We start from the raw sequence: 19,835 nt of genomic DNA, 5'->3' as shown, positions 1-19,835 counted from the left end.
AATAAACCAGTAAAAGACATAAAAAGACAAAATACTATGATTCCGTTTATATGAGGCATCTAAAGTAGTCAGATTCGTAGAGACCGAAAACAGAGCTGTGGTTGCCAGGGGCTGAGGAGGGGGATGTGTTGCTTAACAGGGATAGAATTTCAGTTCTGCACAATGAAAAAGTTCTGGAGGTCTGTTTCACAATACTGTGGATATCCTCACCACTACTGAATTGTTGTACACTTAAAAGCGGTTAATGTGGTAAACTTTATGTTATGCTTTTTTTTTTTTTTACAATTGAAAATAGAAACCTGGAGATTTCTGTAATTGTTCTTATCACTAAGTTTTACTGTTTTCTTTTCCCCTCTTACACACAAAAGCACATGTATACCTGAACGCAAATAAGCGATCCAGTCCATGCTTTTCTCCGAAACCGTGGATCAGCTCGTGGTTACTAACTGATGAGGAGCTTATCGGAGTGATAGGATCCAGAGAGAAGAGTCTGGTTGCCATTTTGGTATATTTCCTTGCAGATGAAATGATAGCTGGTTTTCTAGGTCTTTATCTTCTAGGTGTGGTGCAACCTCCCATTGTTTCAGATGAGTCAACAATCCACATTGCATTACTGTTTCCTTTGTTTGGAAACATTGCTTATCTCTGTTCAGGCCTGTGTTCTCCTGTTTAACCCCTGGTGAGAAGTTTGCTCTCTTCGGACCCAGGGTCCCTTTAGGTTGCTTTTAAGTCCACAGCCGTCACTCGTGCAACCTACAAATTAGAACGTCTTGGGAAACTGACTTGTGTGTGTGGTTGATATCTTCATTGCTTCGGAGGTGGCCAGCAGGTGCTCAGGAGCTCTTGGTGGGGTGGGCCCAAGGGCTCTTCCCCATCACAGGCTTTTGGCTGAGCGGGATGTCTCGGGGCTCTGCAAGCGGCCGTGGGGCGGAGATGTGGGCTGGACTCGTTCTCGGGGGTTGTGTACCTGATGCCGCTGACGGTGGCCCGGGTGTTCTTGTTAATGGTGGTCGCACGTAGGAAGTGGCAAGCTTTCTGTGGCTGGATCTCCGCTTCCGGAGCACCACTAGACCTTTGTCACTGACCATGGGCCCCACACCCACAGTCTTAACGCTGAATCCGCTGGTTGTAGCGGAAGGAGTTGCGCGCCTTTGGGTTCCTGGGCTCGGTGCTGTCTGCCTGTCTGCTCCTGTGATTGGGAAGCTGGGGCAGTTCAGGACGACTGTCCACTGCAGGTGGGCAGTCGTGGGGCCGGCTCGTCTCACCGGGGCAGCTGGAGACGGAAAGAGCAGGAACGTGACCATTCATTAAGATACCATAGCAGTGTCTTTCCAGATGTGCCTTCCACAGAGCTGGCTTTCTCAAGCAAACGTTCTGGGCTCTTTGCTCCATGGTCAGTTCCTAACTTCCTTTGACCATTTGTTTGAGTCCTCAACTTAGTATTTTTATTATCTTCCTAAGTTTTTTCTAAACTCGTAATCACCGTAATCATTATGAACTGTTATAACTTCCTAACTTGCTATACATTTTCCCTTCCCCACTCCACGCTCGACTTTAAAAATGAGGAAGGGGAACAGAGAGCCAATCTGGAACCAAGGGATAAGGACATTTTGCAAAAATACAACCACATAAACAGGACGCCTACAAACTGTGTCTGGAAGGAGTTCCTCAACAGGGTAGTTAAACAAGTAAGGCAGCAAGTGCCTGGTACAGTGGGCGCTCCTGGGACAGAAGGAAAATGGCCCAGCCACAGTCCCCGGTCTGCTTTTCATAACTCTCTAATTGGTTCAGAGGCGGGCTCTTGAATACGACCTGCTGTCCTCTGCTGTCATCTCCGCTACCTCACCTGTAAAATGGATAGAACAGTAGTACCGGCATCATTCAGTGCTTGCGAGAGTTAACCTAGTTCTCGTAAAATGCATTAACTGTGCCTGGCATGTAGTGAGCACTGAGTGAATGTTAGTTGTAATCATTATCATTTCAATATGTTATTTTTTAAAAAACATATTCCTTGCTAATTAATATCCCTGCACCCATTTTAGTAAAGGAGTTTCTGCCTGTCTCCTGGGCCTGATTTTATTACAAATCAACAGCATCCTCCTCCCCATTGGAATGATTGTCTCTGAGCCATCTGAACACAGATGGGTTTTCTCCACATAGATTCTTACTAACCCCTCCTATTTTCAGTATTTTTTTTTTTAATTTTCAGTATTTTTTTAAGAGCAGTTTTAGGTTCCCAGCAAAACTGAAGCAAAGATACAGAGATTTCCCGTAGATACATGTGTAGGGTCTAGACACGTGCCCGGGGTCCCCCTTTATCAGCATCCACTGCCAGAGTGGTCCATTTCTTGCAACAAATGAACCTGCACTAACTCTTCATAATCACCAGAGCCTACAGTTCACTCTTGGTGTTGTGGATTGTGTGGGTTTGGATACTTACATATGTGTAGTGACGTGGGCTACTCTGTTCCCAGTCCGAGCAGGTGTGCCGCCCTACAGTGCCGCACAACTGCCCAGAGTTCAGCTCTCCAGGTTTAAGAGCTCAGCCCTCACTTCCGAGTCAGCGGCGAGTCTCTGAGCCTCCTGCCCTTCCGACCCATATAGCTGGGGATTTCCATGACCCTCTTGCGTTTGGTAATTGTCTAGAAAGACTCAGAGAATTCGCTGAAAGTACTGTACTTATGGTTACCGTTTTATTATAAAGCCGGCTTACATGTAGAGCAAGGCCTGGAAGGGTCCTGTCCCCATGGAGTCAGGACAAATCACTGTCCATGCACATCATGTGTCCACCAGCCAGGGAGCAGCTCCAAGCCTCTGTCCAGAGTTTGTACTGGGATTTCCTTACACAGGCCTGACTGATTAAATCACTGGCTGAAGGACTGAGCTCAATCTCCAGTCTCCTTCCCCACACAAACTGCCAACCATCCCCATCCTATACCTACATAGAGGTCCACCATGAGTCACCTCGATGGCATAATAAAGACACTCCTATCAGGAAATTCCAGTGGTTTGGACGCTTTCTGCCAGGATCCCAGGACAAAGACCATATTCCTTATTGTATCATACATATATAACTCAGGTTGGGGCTGCACAGAATTTCCAAAATATCATATTCCTTTATTTTTTTATTTTAACATTACAGTAACACTCAGACACTGGTTACCTTCTGCTGATGAGAACTTCTGCTTGGAAGTTCCTGTCTTAAATCATAAGTAACACAGGACAGTGAGTAATGCTTTGTAATAAATACAGATTAGCAGATAGAATCACTCAAAACATGGGGTCCATGGAGAAGAAATACTTAAAGGGATTCTTGAGAGTGGAGGGGTTGGGGAAGGCTCATCTGGGGTGGAAACCTGCTAATAGGAAAAATTAGTCCTTGAACATGTGTTCTTGATGAAAAAGAAAGCATAGCTTTCCTTCCCTGCGTGCTGCTTCCTCTCTTTCCTGGGAACAAGACCGGTGTAGTTTGACCCATGAGGACACAATGGTCCCATTTCTGCTGTGTGAGACAGAGTGTGGCATCAGCGGTAGGCCTCCCGGGAAAGGACCCTTGGGAGAGAGAATTTGGGAAGACAATGCCTTTCCGTTCTGTTCCATGGATGCCACCAGCCCTGGGCATAGGATGCTGCTGGTCCTGGGTACAGAAGTTGGTGAGGGCTCCATCCAGTTCATACGTCTTGTTTTGGTGGGAACATCTATCAGCCCTTTCTTTCCTGGTGTGTTTGCTCTTCCCAACCATGCAAATCTAAAACATGTGGGAGGAGCACCTGTGTTGCACGCATGTGGTCGTGTTGAATTTCTCCTCTGGTCTCCCCACCTGCTGCGTCTCAGGGCTGGAAGGTCCAGCTCCATAACTGCTTTCCCTGAGCTAGAATTTTCACATCCCAAGGAGAACGGGCATCAAGCCTGATTAGGTGCTCTTCAGTGTGATGCAGATTCCGGTCTGGTGTGTGTTTTAAACCATGCTCCCCGAAGTGTGTGTATTTATTTATTTATTTTTAAAGATTTTATTTATTTATTTGACAGAGAGAGAGCACAAGCAGGGGGAGAGGCAGAGGGAGAGGGAGAAGCAGGTTCCCCGCAGAGCAAGGGAAGCCTGATATGGGACTCGATCCCAGGACTCCAGGACCATGACCTGAGCCGAAGGCAGTGGCTTAACCACCTGAGACACGCAGGCGTCCCCCCCTGCCCCAAGCATATTTAGATAAATGTTGGCAGCTGCGGAAGTGGCCCTCTGTAGGAAGTGAATGAAAATCAGGGAAGACCTGGATTTCAAATCAAAACATTAGAGCTTTGTTTCGGGACAGAGTCTAGAAAGAAACTGTCTACAGTCTGTGAAGAGAGAGGCTTCCCAGGAAAGAAGAGACCAAGCACTAAAGACCCGTCCTTTGCCACTCCCTGACCCCAACTCACCACGGAGGTGTGGGGACCGTCGTTCACATTTAATCATACTAAAAAGTGAATTTGCCAAATCTCATGAGTAACTATTGAAGAAGCCTGGTGAGTCAGAGGCAAACAGGAAAAGAAAAAGTTTTAGATGGAGAGCAAGGAACGTGAAGGGGAGAAGGTATAATTCGATTCTCTTGAATGCCTGTGTTTTGGTGAGTGCAGAGCAGTTGGAAAACATGCATTTTAGAATGGGGACCAGTAAGATTAATACAGACGTAGAGGTTTCACACCAAATAAAAGAGAGTAAGTCAAAAGGGCAGAAAATTCTCAGGTCTGCCCCTTCCTCCATGATCACATCTTTGCTCCTTTTATTTTTAATCATTTGTGTTTAAATACTTCACTTAGGTTCTGGAGACGTGTTTAAATAGAGGTAGCGACAGCCCCATCTGAACAGCATTTACGAAAGGTTTGAAGAATGCATTACTCAGATCTCTGAGGTGTGGCACGGAGCTCTGAAAAGTCTGGTAGTGGCGTTTGAGAATTATCAAAGAAAGCAAGACTCAGAATAAGAAAACATTTCTTTATCACTTAGTCATTCAACAAATATTTACTAAGATCTGCTATGTGGCATACCCTGTTTTGGGCTCTGGAAATACAGAGAAAGAGAAATTTGAAAAACATGGAGGTTATATGCCTCTGATTTTATTAGCAAAGATGGCTAACAAACAAAGAAATAAATGTATAGTACATAATATCAGTTTCAAGTACGCTGGGGGAAAAGCAGAAGTAGATAATGATAGTGGCGGGAGTGTGATTTTCTGCTCAGATATGTGAGCAGAAGTCAACAGGAGGGGGTGAGCTGGGAGAATGCCTTGGGGAGGAGCGTCCAGGCAGAGGGTACAGCAGGTGCAGCCCGAGGCAGGGTGTTTTGGAAGAGTGGAAAGGACACTCCCATGAGGTAATGGAGACAGGGAGATATTACGCTTCAGGATCCTCCAAGGACCACAGAGAATGTTTAGTTCCAGTAGTCTTTGTATAAACTCTGCAAGGAGTTCCCATTATGTAAATTTACTTTACATTAGGAAGAATTCTTAGCAACTTATTGTTAAGCTTGTCACTTTCCAAACACACACTTACACAAAGGTCATAAAACAGTGCACATTGCCATCATATCGTGTGGGCATTCATGACCGTGGCCACAGGTACAAGAAATGTTCTTTCTGTAACATTACAAACAGCAGACGTCCCTCGTCTCCGTCCCTCATGGGTGGATTTCCATTCCCCTAGAAGTGACGTGGGAGGAGAGTGGGTGTCACCGCTGTAGTCCCAACATCCTGCCAAACCCATTTCCTAAGGTATGGATGATGCCAGATTCCCCAGTTCAGTGAGCCACGTTCCCTCCATCTTCCGCAGTTAGAGAGCAGGTCCCTTTGACAGAGGTGTCTCTCCTGGACGATAGAAATATACTTCATCTAACTGTGGATGTGGCCAGTATAGACACCATAGTCTTCAGCTACTTGTGGCTCTTGGCCAAGAAGAGAGTTTGGCCAAGAACTCTTGGCTAAGCTAAACCTGACTTGGATTGTAGAGGAAAAATGTAATCTTCAGTTACCAGTGCTAAATAACTCAAAAGAAGATGAGAATAACTTGTTTATAATACGTTTCAAATAAATAATGAAACTTATTCTGAGAAAGAAGTTTGTGTTGATAAAGACTTTCTTGGGGGACCAGTGTTTCAGACCCAGTCTGGTTAGGTTTGCTGCCTCTGCCGCCGAACCCCCGAGTGCTTGGAGAGACAGGAAGACAGACGGAAGGAATCACTGGGAACATCCCTGGCTCACCAGTCTTCCGCCGCAGCTTCTGGAACCAGCTTTGAAAGACCTGGAAGAGCCTGCAGGGCTGAACGTGGCCACCGAAATGTTTCCAGCCTCTTCCACATCTGCCAGGATACAACGGTCCCTTTGATTTCTGGATTACTGATGTTTGAAGGGAGCAAGTTCATCAAGCAGCCTATTGGCTTTTGTTGGCCTTGGAAAAATTCCACACCTTGGGGTGTCATCGTCTTCCTTCCATTTTCTTCCGGCAAACTCATTCACAGTTATTGATTAAGGTCCTGTCTGAAGACGAGTCCTGGGCTGCAGCTGGACACACCATTGTGAGTAAAACATAAGGTCTCCGCCCCTGGAATTTTATGTTGGAGGAGCTGGAGACGCAGACACGAATAGTGGGAGGTGATACCAGCGCTGATGCCCCCAGGGGAAGGCTGGCTGAGAGGAGGACTGACAGGAGAGGCCCTGCTCGAGTCCAGTGGCCAGGGCTAGCTTGTCAGAGAAGAGGGCCTTTAAGCAGAGGCATGAAGGTAGAAGAACATTCCAGACAGAGGGAAGAGCACGAACAAAGGCATTAGGAGGAGGAAGAATTCCACGTACATCAGCTAGGCTGTCAGAGAGCTGAAGTGTGGGGGACAAAGGGGAGGGTGGCGGTGGGTGAGGGCGAAGAGGGAGGCTGAGCCCAGCCATGCAGGGCCAGGGCCGTGCAGACCAGTGCCACAGACCCATTGGCTGCTGTGTGGGAGGCGGTGGGAGGCAGACAACAGAAGGAAAGGAGACCGCTGCAGGTGTCCGTGTCCAGGGGAATGGTGAGGGCGACTTGGACAACAACAGGGGCAAAGAAGATGGGGAGAAGTGCCCCGGAGATTAGCTTTCGAGATTGCTAATGGACTGAGTTTGCAGGGAAAGAGAGACACATCAAAGGAGACTCCCAGTTTGTGGAGTTGGTGCCATTTAGAGGAAGAAGGGATATTGGGGATGAGCTCAGAGATCAGCCAGATTGCCTGGGTTCGAATCCTGGCTGTGCCACAGACGAGTCACATCACCTCGGACAAGCCTCGTACCTCTGTCTTCTCCCCCCCGAAGTGGGGGTCAGAAAAGTACTGGCCCCGTAGGGTGGGTTTTGAGATTAAATGAGCAGATAGGGGTAAAGCACAAGTAAATATGGAATTGTTACAGGGGGGAGGAAGTCAGCTTGGAGGAAATAACAGGTACGTGAGACCTAAAAGCAGACACTGAGTATACGAGACCAGTGTTCGGAGTAGAAGTCTGGGCTGGGCTGACAAACGTGAGAGCTGTTCTCGTGGTGAGAGGGAAGAAAAGAGAGTTTCCAATTTAGAAGCACCTGTGTTACGGAGGGCAGGCGAGGGGCTGGGCGGACAGAGGAGGGAAACGCAAGCGGGGGCGGCGAGAAGCCCCAGGGACGGGGCCAGGAGCCGACAGAAGGCAGGAGTCTGGCTGGGTTGACCATGGCACAGGCTTCCGAGAGGTCAGGGTTTGTTCTGACTATAATCTGCGTTTCATGGAAAACCCAACCCAAACAGCTTCCCTAACTTCTGAATCACACTGACCTCCTACTCCAGCCCAACACCGCGCTCTGTCACACACCCCAGTGCCCTTGCTCTGAGACCCCCGATGAGATCAGTTTATCTAGAAAAGAACAGGAGGCAAGTATGGATCTTTTCTCTAGCAAGACAAGAAGAAACGCGTACATTGTCTCTGAGCCCCTCGGAAGTACTTCAGAGGAAGCCATGACGTCGCTCGCTCCTCTCCCTGCCATCAGGCGCGGGAGGCTCCCAGCCCTGCTCTCCCACCTGTCAGGGCGTCCTTCCTCGCCTCTTCCAGCTCCGGGTGGTTTGCTGAAAGTATTCCGGGTTCCTTGGCTCGAAGCTGCGGCCCCGATCTCTGCCTTCATGGTCACATCCCCTCCTGTGACTCTGTCGCCACCTGGTTGTGTCCTGAGGACAGATGTCATGCTGGATTTGGGGCCCACTCCGTCCGGTCTGACCTCCGCTTCATTAAGTACATTTCGATGAACTTCCACCCGAAAAAGGTCGCAGCGTGCAGCACTGTGGGCTGGGCCCGCCACGTATCTTTTTGGAGGGACACAATTCAACCCCTAACACTCGCCTCCCATGACCCTGTTCCATCAGAGCCTTTTACGATAAGCTTTTTTTGGTTTGGAAAACCATCTTTTACTAGAAAAATGGAATGAGAGGTCTCACGTCTTCTAAGCTGTGATTACTTTGTTTGTTTGTTTGTTTGAGTCTATTTTTCCTCCTATCGTAAACCCTCGAGACCCAGCAGACTGTTTGGACGTTGACCAGAGAGCTCCCATTTCTCCTCAGCGCTCCAAGAGTTCCCGAGTCCTGGAGGTTGCTATGAGGCATGGATTTGGAAGCTTAACGTCTGGACGCGGGCGCGGTAGGGCTGCACGAACCGACGAGCGGTTGCACGTCACCTCACCCTCGACGAGCGGTTGCACGTCACCTCACCTCGAGCTGCACCTGCCCGCAGCCCCGCTTGCTCTGAAGCGTCGGGCTTTAACCAGTTTCCTGTCAACAGGATTGGCGCCTTCTCTTTCATTCGTTCTTCGGAATGTGAATGTTTGACTTCTTGCAAAGCCACTACACTTTGCACGGAGAAATGGGCACAACCAGCCTTCATGGTCAAGGACAGACCGGCCTCTCTCAGGGCGGTGGCAGCAGACAGCTCCCAGCCGCCCACTGGCCACAACGATGGCTTAAGGCATCAGGTGCTCTGATGATCTCCAAAGGAGAGTTCTAGAAGATCAGAGAAAGGGGCACCTGGGAGGCTCAGCTGGCTAACGTCTGCCCTCGGCTCCGGTCATGATCCCGGGGTCCTGGGATCCTGGGACGCCCTGCTCGTGAGCGGGGAGCCTGCCTCTCCCTCTTCTTCCCACTCACGCTCTCTGTCGCTATTTCTCTCTCTCTCTCTCTCAAATAAAAATCCTTAAACAACGAAGACCAGAGAAAACTATCCACGTGAAGATGGTTCAGATCCTTAAACAACGAAGACCAGAGAAAACTACCCACGTGAAGATGGTTCAGATCCTTAAACAACAAAGACCAGAGAAAACAACCCACGTGAAGATGTCCCGATGAGGGCGGCTGCGTGAAGATGTCCCGATGAGGGCGGCCGCGTGATCAGAGGCAGAGGTCGCCGACACTGACACCTGCCGGCCGTGTGGACTCGGCAAGTTACTTCAGCATCGGTTTTTGTCATTATCTATAAATAGGATGTGTTACATCTGCCTTATAAGTTTTGGTGAGGATCGAGTGAACTAATGCAGGAAGCGTGCTTAGCACAGGACGTGGCACACGGTAAGTCCGACAGGTTTCTTTAAGATTTATTGTTTGTCTGTTTGGGCGTTGAGAGCAGGGGGAGGAGCAGAAGGGGAAGGAACGAATCCCAACCAGACTCTGTGCGGAGCAGGGCGCCCCATGCAAGGCTCCCTCTCGGGACCCTGCGGTCATGACCTGAGCAGTAACCGAGAGTTGGACGCTCAACGGGCCGGAGGCGCCCAGGCGTCCCAAGTCCCAACAGTGGTTGAGGTCGAGAGCTCCTGATAGTCTCTCCCTCCCTTCATTTCAGCAGTGCTTGCTTTAATTTATTTTCCAACTGGTTTCGGGATCATTGTCCCTCTGGGGGCATCGGAAGGTCAAGTTTGAAAAAAAGGAAGCAACGTACAGTGTTTAAGGGATACACATGGAAATCTGATCAAACATGGTGTTTTTGGAAATATAAAAAGTTTGCCAAGTATTTGTGTCCTACAGTAGCATGACACTTTGTTAGGGAGTTAGGGTTAGTGCGAAGAGCCCAAGTCAAGCATGGATTCGTAGTTCAAATGTAAGGAAGGAAGCCCTGCCACCAGCAGGCCATGCGAATCGTTAAGTCTGTAACAATGCCCGCATTCCTGAAACGCTGAGGTCATCATCAAATTCTTCTTCCACCTCCCACGAAAGAATCTGTGACTTGTTTACTCATTTCACTTTGGTCTTCTGGGCAGCTGAGAATGAAACAGAGCCGCGGTTCTCAACCTCGAGCACTAGAATCGTCTGGAGGGCTTGTTAAAACACAGATCCTGAGCCGTAGCCCCAGAACTGTTGGCTCAGTGAGACTAGGGTGGGACCTGAGAATCTGCATCTCTAACAAGTTCCCAGGCGACGCTGCTGGGGCCGATCCAGTGTCTGTGCTCCGAGAACCACTAGCTGGAGTCCTGGGAGGCTCTGCGATGTGCTGGAGGGCACAGGGCATTTCAGATACAAGCCGGGGGTTGGCGGGAGGCGGGTGCCGCATCCTCCGCTGTCCTCGGGAGCAGAGTTCTGTGAAGCAAATCATTTCTCTGAAATCGTGTTTCTTCCATTTTTTTATTGGGAATAATGAAATCTATTCTGTTAAGGTCATTTTAAGACTGAAATAAGTTGTCTGTAAAGCACTTGTTCACTGCCTGGCATGTGCTCGTTTAAGAGTCTGTTAATGTCTTTTACTCTAAGATGTTTTTTCGAAGGTCATGTAAATATTGTTGAATGTTCTGGGCAAGCAATTCTAGCACCTGAATTCTACCGCTTACTGAAATAACTGAAACAGCCTGAAAAAGTTCACCGAGATTCTGCTTCAGAATCTCCGTGCCGTTTTTCAAGCATGTGTGTGTGTGAGTGTGGAGTGAGAGTGTGTGTGTGTGTGAGAGTGTGTGAATGAGTGTGTGTGTGTGTGTGTGTCTTTTTTTCCTCCCCATTTAATTCTTACTAGATGGCACATTACATAACAGCCTGGGAATTTCAACCTCTAATTGTGCGCATTGGAATTTCAGCATATTTTGATGTGTAGGTAGCAGACGGCCGTGCAAAGGTCACAGCTAGAATGGAAACCCCTTTCATGAGTCCCTGGAATCTTTATTTCTGAAGAATATTTTCAATATGTCTGATGCGCGACCTGGTCATCCGCATTGGAAGGAATTGTGACCCTGCGTCACAAGAAGGGTAGGAACGGGCTGGAATGGTCATGACCGCGTTCAAGTTCAGAGCCGCCGCCAACCTGGCTTCCGTGGGTTGAGCAAATTCTCTGATCGTCTTAAACCCCGGAGTCTTGTATGTGAAATGGGTCCGTCTTACTCCTCCGGGCTGTCACGCAGGTTCTGTTAGGGCATACGAAGTGTCTCACACGGTGCTGGGCCTGAAACGCTCTCGTGCTCTGATACTGGGGAGTTTTCCGCAGGGCCCAACACATACAGTGGACCGGTAAGATCACCACAGACGTCCCCGGATGGATAGACCTGAAATGAAACCCCTCGACTCTAGGAACCCATAAAGTATTTATTAAGCCTCAGAGAAAGAGGATTCTCCAAAGATTTGTGGACGCGACTACTTTCTTACAGATGCCTTGAGATCAGACACAGTCACAACTAGTTTCTAACCTGTTACAGTCACTCTGGTAGAATGAAAACTCTTTGTTTTGGATGCTTTAAGATTGAACAATGTTTGGTTGTATTGAAGCAAATTGTTCAATCTTACCTACCGAATCAGCAGGTCATTATTTTTTAATGATAACATTAATTTCCCATTCACTGGAATGTGACAAGAGGATGTCCTGTCACGAAAACATTAAACACTTCAGGGAAGCCTAAATGACATATTAGCACAAGACGACAGAGCCTCTGTTATTCAGCGACAGGATAGGAAAATCAGCTTAGGAGGAAAACACCATGACCATGAAGACACGTTTTGCTTCAGCATGAGGAAATGCCGTGTGAATCCGTGCTCCCTTACATTTGTCTCAGCATCTCCGTGGATGTTCTGTAGTCTCGTAAGCAGTTTTAAGAGATTTTATTTTTTCGGTAGGGAAGGTGGTCTTTCCCAGCTTACTGACGTGTTCCTCGTGTGTGTGTTTAAAATTAGTGTCGTGGCATCTTATTTCCATTCTGCTCCCAAAGCTCTGTGGCAGTGGGGCTCTCAGAAAGGCATTTGTCAGCCGCAACTGCACATCTGTCAAACCAGGCTTGAGAACAGGCTGTCCTAATGGGTTTTCATCTGCGGATCCTTTGGTGTCGGGTTCCCCGAGGACAGTGGTCAGCATTAATTAAACACCGTGAAGCCTGCAACCCAGTTACTTCTGTGTAAGATGCAGGGAGGAGCTTTGCGTTATCACTTGAAAACAAAGAGGATACAGGAAATTCTCACCTTCTCATTGCTTTTGTGCAGAGACCACTTTGAAGCAAATATTCTGGGGCGCCTGGGTGGCTCGGTCAGTTAAGCGTCTGCCTTCGGCTCAGGTCATGGTCCAGGGTCCTGGGATCGAGTCCCGCGTTGGGCCCCTTGCTCAGCAGGAAGCCTGCTCCCCCTCTGTCTGCTGCTCCCCCTACTTGTGCTCTCTCTCTCTCTCTCAAATAAATCTATAAAATAAAATAAAATAAAATAAAATAAAGCAAATATTCTTCAGAGTCACTGGGATTAGCACAGTGTATTCCTCTAGAGAATAAATGTTTTGTAGTTCCAACCTGTTACACAACAGGGGAGAAGAGAGAGCCCTTTCTGCACACGCGTCCAACGTCGTATTTCTCACGTCTGGGGACAGAGAGTCTGGCGAACCCCTCCTGCAGGGAAAGGAAGGTGTTACAAATTATGGGTTCGTTATGCTTCTAATGCGCATGCGCCTATGTATGTAAGGCAAACAAAGAAGTCATTTTGAACTAGTGGCACTTTCAGATATTTCCTTCCAGGTGGGACACCGAGGGACGATCCGCGATTATCCGGGCTTCAGCCCGTCAGTGGATGCGGAAGCGATTCGGAAGGCGATCAGAGGAATTGGTGAGCTCGATTCTGCGGTTGTTCTCCTCACCTTGAAGCAAATCAGGAAAGTTACAATTTAAAAAGTGCATTGGTTCAGTTTGCCCAACTTGGCTTACTCAACCAGAGAAATCGTAAGGGACTTTTTTTTTTTTTTTAATTTTATTTATTTATTTGACAGAGATCACAAGTAGGCAGAGAGGCAGGCAGAGAGAGAGAGGAGGAAGCAGGCTCCCCACTGAGCAGAGAGCCTGATGCGGGGCTCCATCCCAGGATCCTGGGATCATGACCTGAGCCGAAGGCAGCGGCTTTAACCCACTGAGCCACCCAGGCGCCCCCGTAAGGGACTTTTTAAAACTTGTGAAATAATGGGGTGCCTGGGTGGCCCAAGTCGGTGAAGCCTCTGACTCTTGATTTCGCTCAGGTCATGATCTTGGGGTCGTGAGATCAAGCCAGGCTGGGTGTGGAGCCCACTTAAGATTTTCTCTTTTTCTCTCCCTCTGCCCCCGCCTCCAAAAATAAAAATTTTGAAATAGTGAGAAAAAAGTGCATAGGGTGCCCAATTCTACTAAATCCTAATATTTACCATATTTACTTGCTGTGAAACAATACATCACCATCACTGTTACCAAAAACAGTGATCATCATAATAAATCGTTACAGATATTGTTCCTGCTGATTCTTCCTGGATCTCTTTCCCACCCCATTTTCTAGAGATAAAACACCATCCTAAAGTAGAGTTTATTCCATGAAACTTTTAATTCCATAACTACATAAGCACGCGCGTAGAGTTTTGCGTGGCCTCTAGCCGTGTAAACTGGGATGATACTGTGTTGTAGGTACGCTCTTCAGCAACTTCTTTTATCCCTTAACATGTTGTCTTTGAGAATTACCCGTGTTGATATGTTCAGCTCTAGTTCATTAACACAACTTGCATAGTGTCTATTGAATTATTATATTGTAAGATGGGATATTGATGGGACATTTAAGTTGCCTACAGTTCTTTTCTATTACAGTATAAGCTGCTGCGTTGGATATCCCTGCTTACGTCTTGTGCACATTTGCTTCCATTTCTCGAGAATATAGCAAATGGAATTTGAGGTTGAAGATGTTCATCTTCAAATGAACTAGAAATTTTGCCAAACTGCTCTCTAAAATGAATATGCAAATGAGCATTCCCGCCGGCGGTACGGGGGGAGACTTTCTCTCGCTCCGCATTCTCCCCGGTACTCGCTCAGGTCACACTCTTCTGGTTTCCCCGCTGAGTGGGTCTGGAATTGTATCTCATCTTGTATGTGTGTTTGCTTCCTCTCTCCTCCCCATCCCCCAGGACTGAAAGTCTCCTTTCTGGATCATCTGCTGCTTCTACGAATTATGTCTTCTTATCTTTTATCCATTTTCAGTTGGACTGTCTTCTTTATGATTGGCAAGATTGTGTTTTTTATAAATTCTGGATACAGAGTAAAAAAATGTTACAATCCATGAAAGTATCTTCTCCTACTCTATCGTTTTCTTTTAACATCGGTTCTAGTAACTTCTATTGCCTAGAAATCTTGAATAGCAGGGAAATCAAGTTTACCAGTATTTTTCCCATGTGTCTTTTTCTATGATGAGCTCATAAAGTTATTCTCCTGTATTTTCTTCCCAGAGTTTTACAATCTTATTGTTCACTTTGGGATTTTCCATCTACCTGGAATTAATGTTTGTGTAGATAGTTTAAAGGCATCTAATTTTGTTTTTATCTCACGTGGCTAGTTGACAGTCCCAGCACAATTTATTGAAGAATGCCCCCTTTGCACACTGAGTGGTAAGGCCACTTCATCTTCTAAGTCTCTCTGTTTCTGCTTTCTGTTATGCTCCACTGTCTGTTTGTCTATCCCTGTCTCCGTATCACCTTGTCATAATGACTACTCTAATTTTATAATTAGTGTCGAGTAAGACAAGAGCTTCTCTTGGCCCTTTGGACCACTCCCTCCTCCCCCCCATCCCCGAATATTAGGGTCAGTTTGTCAAGCCATGAAATGTCCTCTTCGGGTTTTCATATCAGTGTAATATTATCTCGTTTCTGTCGTTTGGATTTCTTTTTTCTTTTTTTCTGTTTTTAAATGGCAATTATTTCTTCATTTATCTCTATGCCTTCCCCATTTATGCTCCATGTCGAGAGATTACTCCATGAGGTTGATGTCAAATCGAATGGAATAATGGTCTTCCATTCTATTGCTTGTCTTTTTTTTCTTTTTAAAAAAGATGTTATTTATTTATTTGACAGACAGAGATCCAAGTAGGCAGAGAGGCAGGCAGAGAGAGGGAGGAGGAAGCAGGCTCCCCGCTGAGTAGAGAGCCCGATGCGGGGCTTGATCCCAGGACTCTGAGATCATGACCTGAGCCGCAGGCAGAGGCTTAACCCACTGAGCCACCCAGGCGCCCGTTTGTCTTTTTTTTTCTTAGTGTTACATTTCTTCATGCATTTTTGCATTTGGGGTTGCAGACCTACTTCGAGATGCTTGTGAGGACCAAAACTGATGTGTTCTAGGTCCAGTACCAGGAGTCATCATTGTATTTGCATTAGGGATGTGTCAGATCCCGTCTCTGAACCACGAGGCAGCTTGTTTTAGCTTCTGGTCCTAAGTGTGTGCGAAATGAAGAGATGAAGCACCTCCTCGTATACAAGCTTCACGCAGCCATGGTGGGGGTGGCGGTTTACATCTGGAGTCTTGGAGCATATGGCATAGAGATGCCGCGTAAGGGTAGAAAATGAGAACAGAGACCTGGGCAGGAGTTAGACCATTAGGGTTTCACCCAAGGGATGGACATGCTCAGGCACATTTTAAAGAACTTACCGAGGCAATCCTGTATGGTATGAATTGTAAGGGGGCCAAATCAGGAGGCTATCGAAGCTTCTAGGTACAGAGTGATGTGTGCGCAGGGGCAGAGGAGAGGACAAATTTGAGAGATGCAGATGGTCGCTACAATGTAGGGGTGAAGAAAAGAAGGGAGTGGAGGATGACTGCCAGGGTTTTGGTTGGATGACTCCATCCGTAGTGATGTCATGGATGAGCGAACACGGAATGAGAGTCGAGGCGGAGAGGAAAGAGAATAAATTCAACCTGGAGCATCTGATTCTGAGATACTTGTGCACTTGGCTGTGCTCAGTCGTGTGCCAACTCAGATGCCATTAGAAGTTCAAACTGACCATCGGACTCATGGGACACAGCTAGGCTCTGATCTAGTTCTGTGCTTACTTAACGCTGTGGAAGAATGCAAGACCAGAGTTACGGTGGGGCAGGACCTTTCACTGGGAGGCCCAGCAGCTAACCAAGGACACCGTTTGTTTTGCCCCATTCCTGCTGCAGAGCATGTACCAGGGCCACTGGCCTGTGTAGCCATGTGTGGGGGTCACCTCAACACAGAGAACTTGAGCCTGGAGTTCCCGCTGATCTTCTGTACCATTCTAATCATGCAAGCCCAAGGCACACGCCAGCTCATGCTCCCCAACCTGGGGCGAGTCCTCTCCCGCAAAGGAGGCAGACACAGCTTCCCTCGCTAGTTTCCTACTGGAATCCCCAAGAAAACTGTGACCTCAAGGGCATCCTCCAGCAGGCCAGCATCAACCTGATACCTACAGCAGGCACCGAAGTACATGGGTCTGGGATGCCTGAAGGAGATATGGGTCAGAGAGGGAAATAAATGTTTGGGGTCAGAGATTTGGGTTCCCATTCTTGCGACATCACTTAAAAGCCGCATGACTTGGGCACGTGACATAACTTTTCTAATTATTAGTGTTTTCATCTTTGGAACGACTTCATCGTACCCACTGCCCAGAGTTTTTGTGAATATTAACCATGACAATGACTAAAAGGGGCCTAGAACCTAGGCATGTTCTCGGAACACGTCAGTTCCTTTTTTCTAGAGAAAAAAAAAATTGGTATCAAGTGTGGAGCGAGGAGAGAGAGAACAGGTGGTAAGACAGTAACTGACCCTCGTAAGGGTGAGAACGCCCAGCTCGGAAGCAGCACGTTGCTTGTGCGGCTGCCTCTGTCTGATGTACAGAGAGGACTGTTTGGACCATGATCGTTCCCCCGGCAACCAGACTCTCCAGAATTACTTCGCTTTTCCAAAAGCTGGCGGAGAAATAAATATTCCAACCTGGTAAGAACGTGGAAATTAAAATCAGAATGCCTTCCTCTCTGCATTTGTTTCAAGCCATTAATCATTTTTCTTTTGTTCACAACAGATATTAAGCATCTTTGGGTTGATGGCGAGTGAAATTATTTTCGTTTCATTTAGGAACCGACGAGAAAGCGCTCATCAGCATCCTCACGGAAAGGACAAATGCACAGCGGCAGCTGATTGTGCGGGAATATCAAGCAGCATATGGAAAGGTATGATTGGCAGGAGAGCCAGCAAAGGGCTGATCACTGTGGACCAGGGATGCTCCCACGTGATTACACCAGAGATCTTTTGTTTCAGGCCAAGTGGAACAGACAGTACCGTGTGTACCCGGTCAGCAGCCTGGCGTGCGAGTCCTAGCTTGCCGTTAACAGGCTGAATGGCCTTGATCATGTTATTTGATCTTTCTGGGCCTTAATTTTTTCACCTGTTGGATAAGGAGGGTAGCCTGAGACCGGCCGCTTTAAACTTGGAGTGATTCTGCTCCCCAAAGGATATCTGGCAATGCCTTGAGACATTTTGATTATCACACCTGGAGGGGAGAGAGGGATGTTTCTGGAATCTGGTGGGTGGAGTTCAGGGATTCTGCTGAAGAGGCTGCCACGCACAAGGTGACCCACCTGCCAAGTATTATCTGACCCGTTATCTGATAGGTCCTGTCTTAGATCACCTTTAATTTCTCTTCCAACTCTAAAATATCTTTGTAATTGTGGATTTAATTCATTCAGCCCACGAAAGCTTACTGTGCAGGAAGGTACAAGGACATTTGTGTTTTGTTCCACACAGTGTGTGTGTTCAGTAATAAACTATGTGTCAGGAGACGACCTAGACATTGGAGATTCACTGGTCTAAAAAGCAGACCCTTCTTTTTATCATGGAGCTACCATTTTATTAGGAAGATAAGAAGTAAATAAATTCAGATATCGGTAAGTGTTCTGCAAGAGTTGAAACGGGATGATACGGCAGAGAGCAGCTGCGGAATGGCTCCTTGGAGTAGGGTGGGGAAGGCTTACCAGGATTATTCTCAACTACAGCTAAACCATACCAAGGATTCTGCCCTACTTGATCTGGGGAAGAGCATTTCAGACAGAAGGTACAACACGTGCAAAAGGCCCTGAGACAAAAACGAACTGGGACCATTTAAGAAACAATATGGCAGGGGTGTGGCGCATACGGGGAGCAGATGGGAGAGATGAGGTTGGAGGGGGCTACAATGCGCTGGGCTTTGTGGTCTTGGTACACAGTTTGGGTTTTATTCTAAGAACAAAAGAAAATCATTGCAAGTCTGTAAGCAAGGGAATACTATAAAACTAATTTATATTTTTTAAAATTTATTTTAGCTTTTGTGGCTCACAAACTGGGGAGGGAAAAGTGTGGTAACAGAGAGCAGTCAGGCTGTTGAGATCAGGTGAGAGCCGAGAAGGTGTAGAGACCCTCCAGAGGCAACTCAGGCATCACCTCCTGACTGTGTCCTCTGAGCTCCCAGACCGCATTAAGAAACACCCTTCTTCATACTTAACCTTCACACTTTACCAGATACCTAACATATTATATTGAAATTTTATCTTTGAATATTTCTGGTTTTCCGAGGGGTGCCCTAGGAGTACGCTAGGAGTAAGCATTGTGTCTAACTCGCCTTTAAATGCCGAGCACACAGCAGGAGCCCAGGAAACACCTGTCAAATTAAATTAATTGCCAAGCGTCTCGAGGATGCCAAACACTCATGTGTAGGAACATGAACGATCCGTTGGCCTTTCAGAATTTTCTGAATATGGAGGAAGGACGAGGTGAAGGGGGCACGTTTCTCACAGTGAGAAGGATTGAGAACAGGTGACTCGAGAGTCAGTTGTAAAGGCGTGGGTTGAGGGCAGGTGGTAGCAAGAGCTCAGCATTAATTTAGAGAGGAAACAGCCAGTGGCAATTGCGATTGCCGCAGACTTAGGAACACTTGGGCTCCAACCATTGTTTCGTCCGCCGCCTCACTGGGTCCCCCTGGTGGCCGGTGGATGTTGGTACGTGTCCGCATTGTCCGAGTGGTCTGGGAGGCCGCCAGCCTCTGTCTCAGCTGAAAATAATCCAAAGCAAGAAAAATAATAATCCACTAACATCCTTTAAATATTGAAAATAAAAACCATATAACCTGCCTTCAAGAGGAGGAGATGGACTGTACCTATGTGTGAAAACAGGCCCAGAGGACACTAATAACGCCGGCCCCATTACATTTAGGGTTTCCCCTGCTGGTGTTGCCAAAAAACCGCTTTGATGCCTCGTGGTTCCACACTCAGCAGAGGCAGGCGACCAGCTACTGTCCTGTCCTTCCCTTTTGTCCCCAGGGCTCTTTGGCAGTCACTGAGAAGCAGCTACTCGTGAAGCCGGGTGTGAATTATAGGGCCCCCTTCCTCGTCATCTTCCCCACCGCAACCCAAATACTGAGAGCACCTGGGGCCTAGGAAATGCATTTTTGACACACAGTTCCTGTCTGTGGCGCTTACGTAACCCCCGCCACTGGCCTTCCTTCAGAAAACCCGTAAGACAGAACGTCTTCGCAGCAGTCACAGAACGCAGACTGCTGTCCATGGACATCGTTCGCCATTTCAGTTCATTCCCGTGAATTGGCAGGTTTTGTCTGCGTTGGTGC

The 19,835-nt window shown here is 47.4% G+C and overlaps 1 protein-coding gene and 1 pseudogene across 1 annotated transcript in view; one reads left to right on the top strand and one right to left on the bottom strand.

The window, feature by feature from the left end:
* LOC111149051 (annexin A3) overlaps positions 1-19,835 on the top strand; it is a 49,552-nt gene that overhangs the window by 6,095 nt on the left and 23,622 nt on the right. The window contains exons 3-4 of the mRNA XM_022505952.1: positions 12,961-13,048; positions 17,315-17,409. Of these exons, the coding sequence (XP_022361660.1) occupies positions 12,961-13,048; positions 17,315-17,409 (183 nt within the window). The remainder of the gene's footprint in view (positions 1-12,960; positions 13,049-17,314; positions 17,410-19,835) is intronic.
* On the bottom strand, positions 834-1,304 carry LOC111149154 (annotated as a pseudogene).

Source organism: Enhydra lutris, unplaced genomic scaffold, assembly GCF_002288905.1.
Source record: "Enhydra lutris kenyoni isolate GAN:26980312 unplaced genomic scaffold, ASM228890v2 scaffoldscaffold21, whole genome shotgun sequence".
NCBI classification, from domain to species: domain Eukaryota; kingdom Metazoa; phylum Chordata; class Mammalia; order Carnivora; family Mustelidae; genus Enhydra; species Enhydra lutris.
Note: the sequence above shows the minus strand (reverse complement) of the source record. Positions and strands in the feature narration are given on the sequence as shown.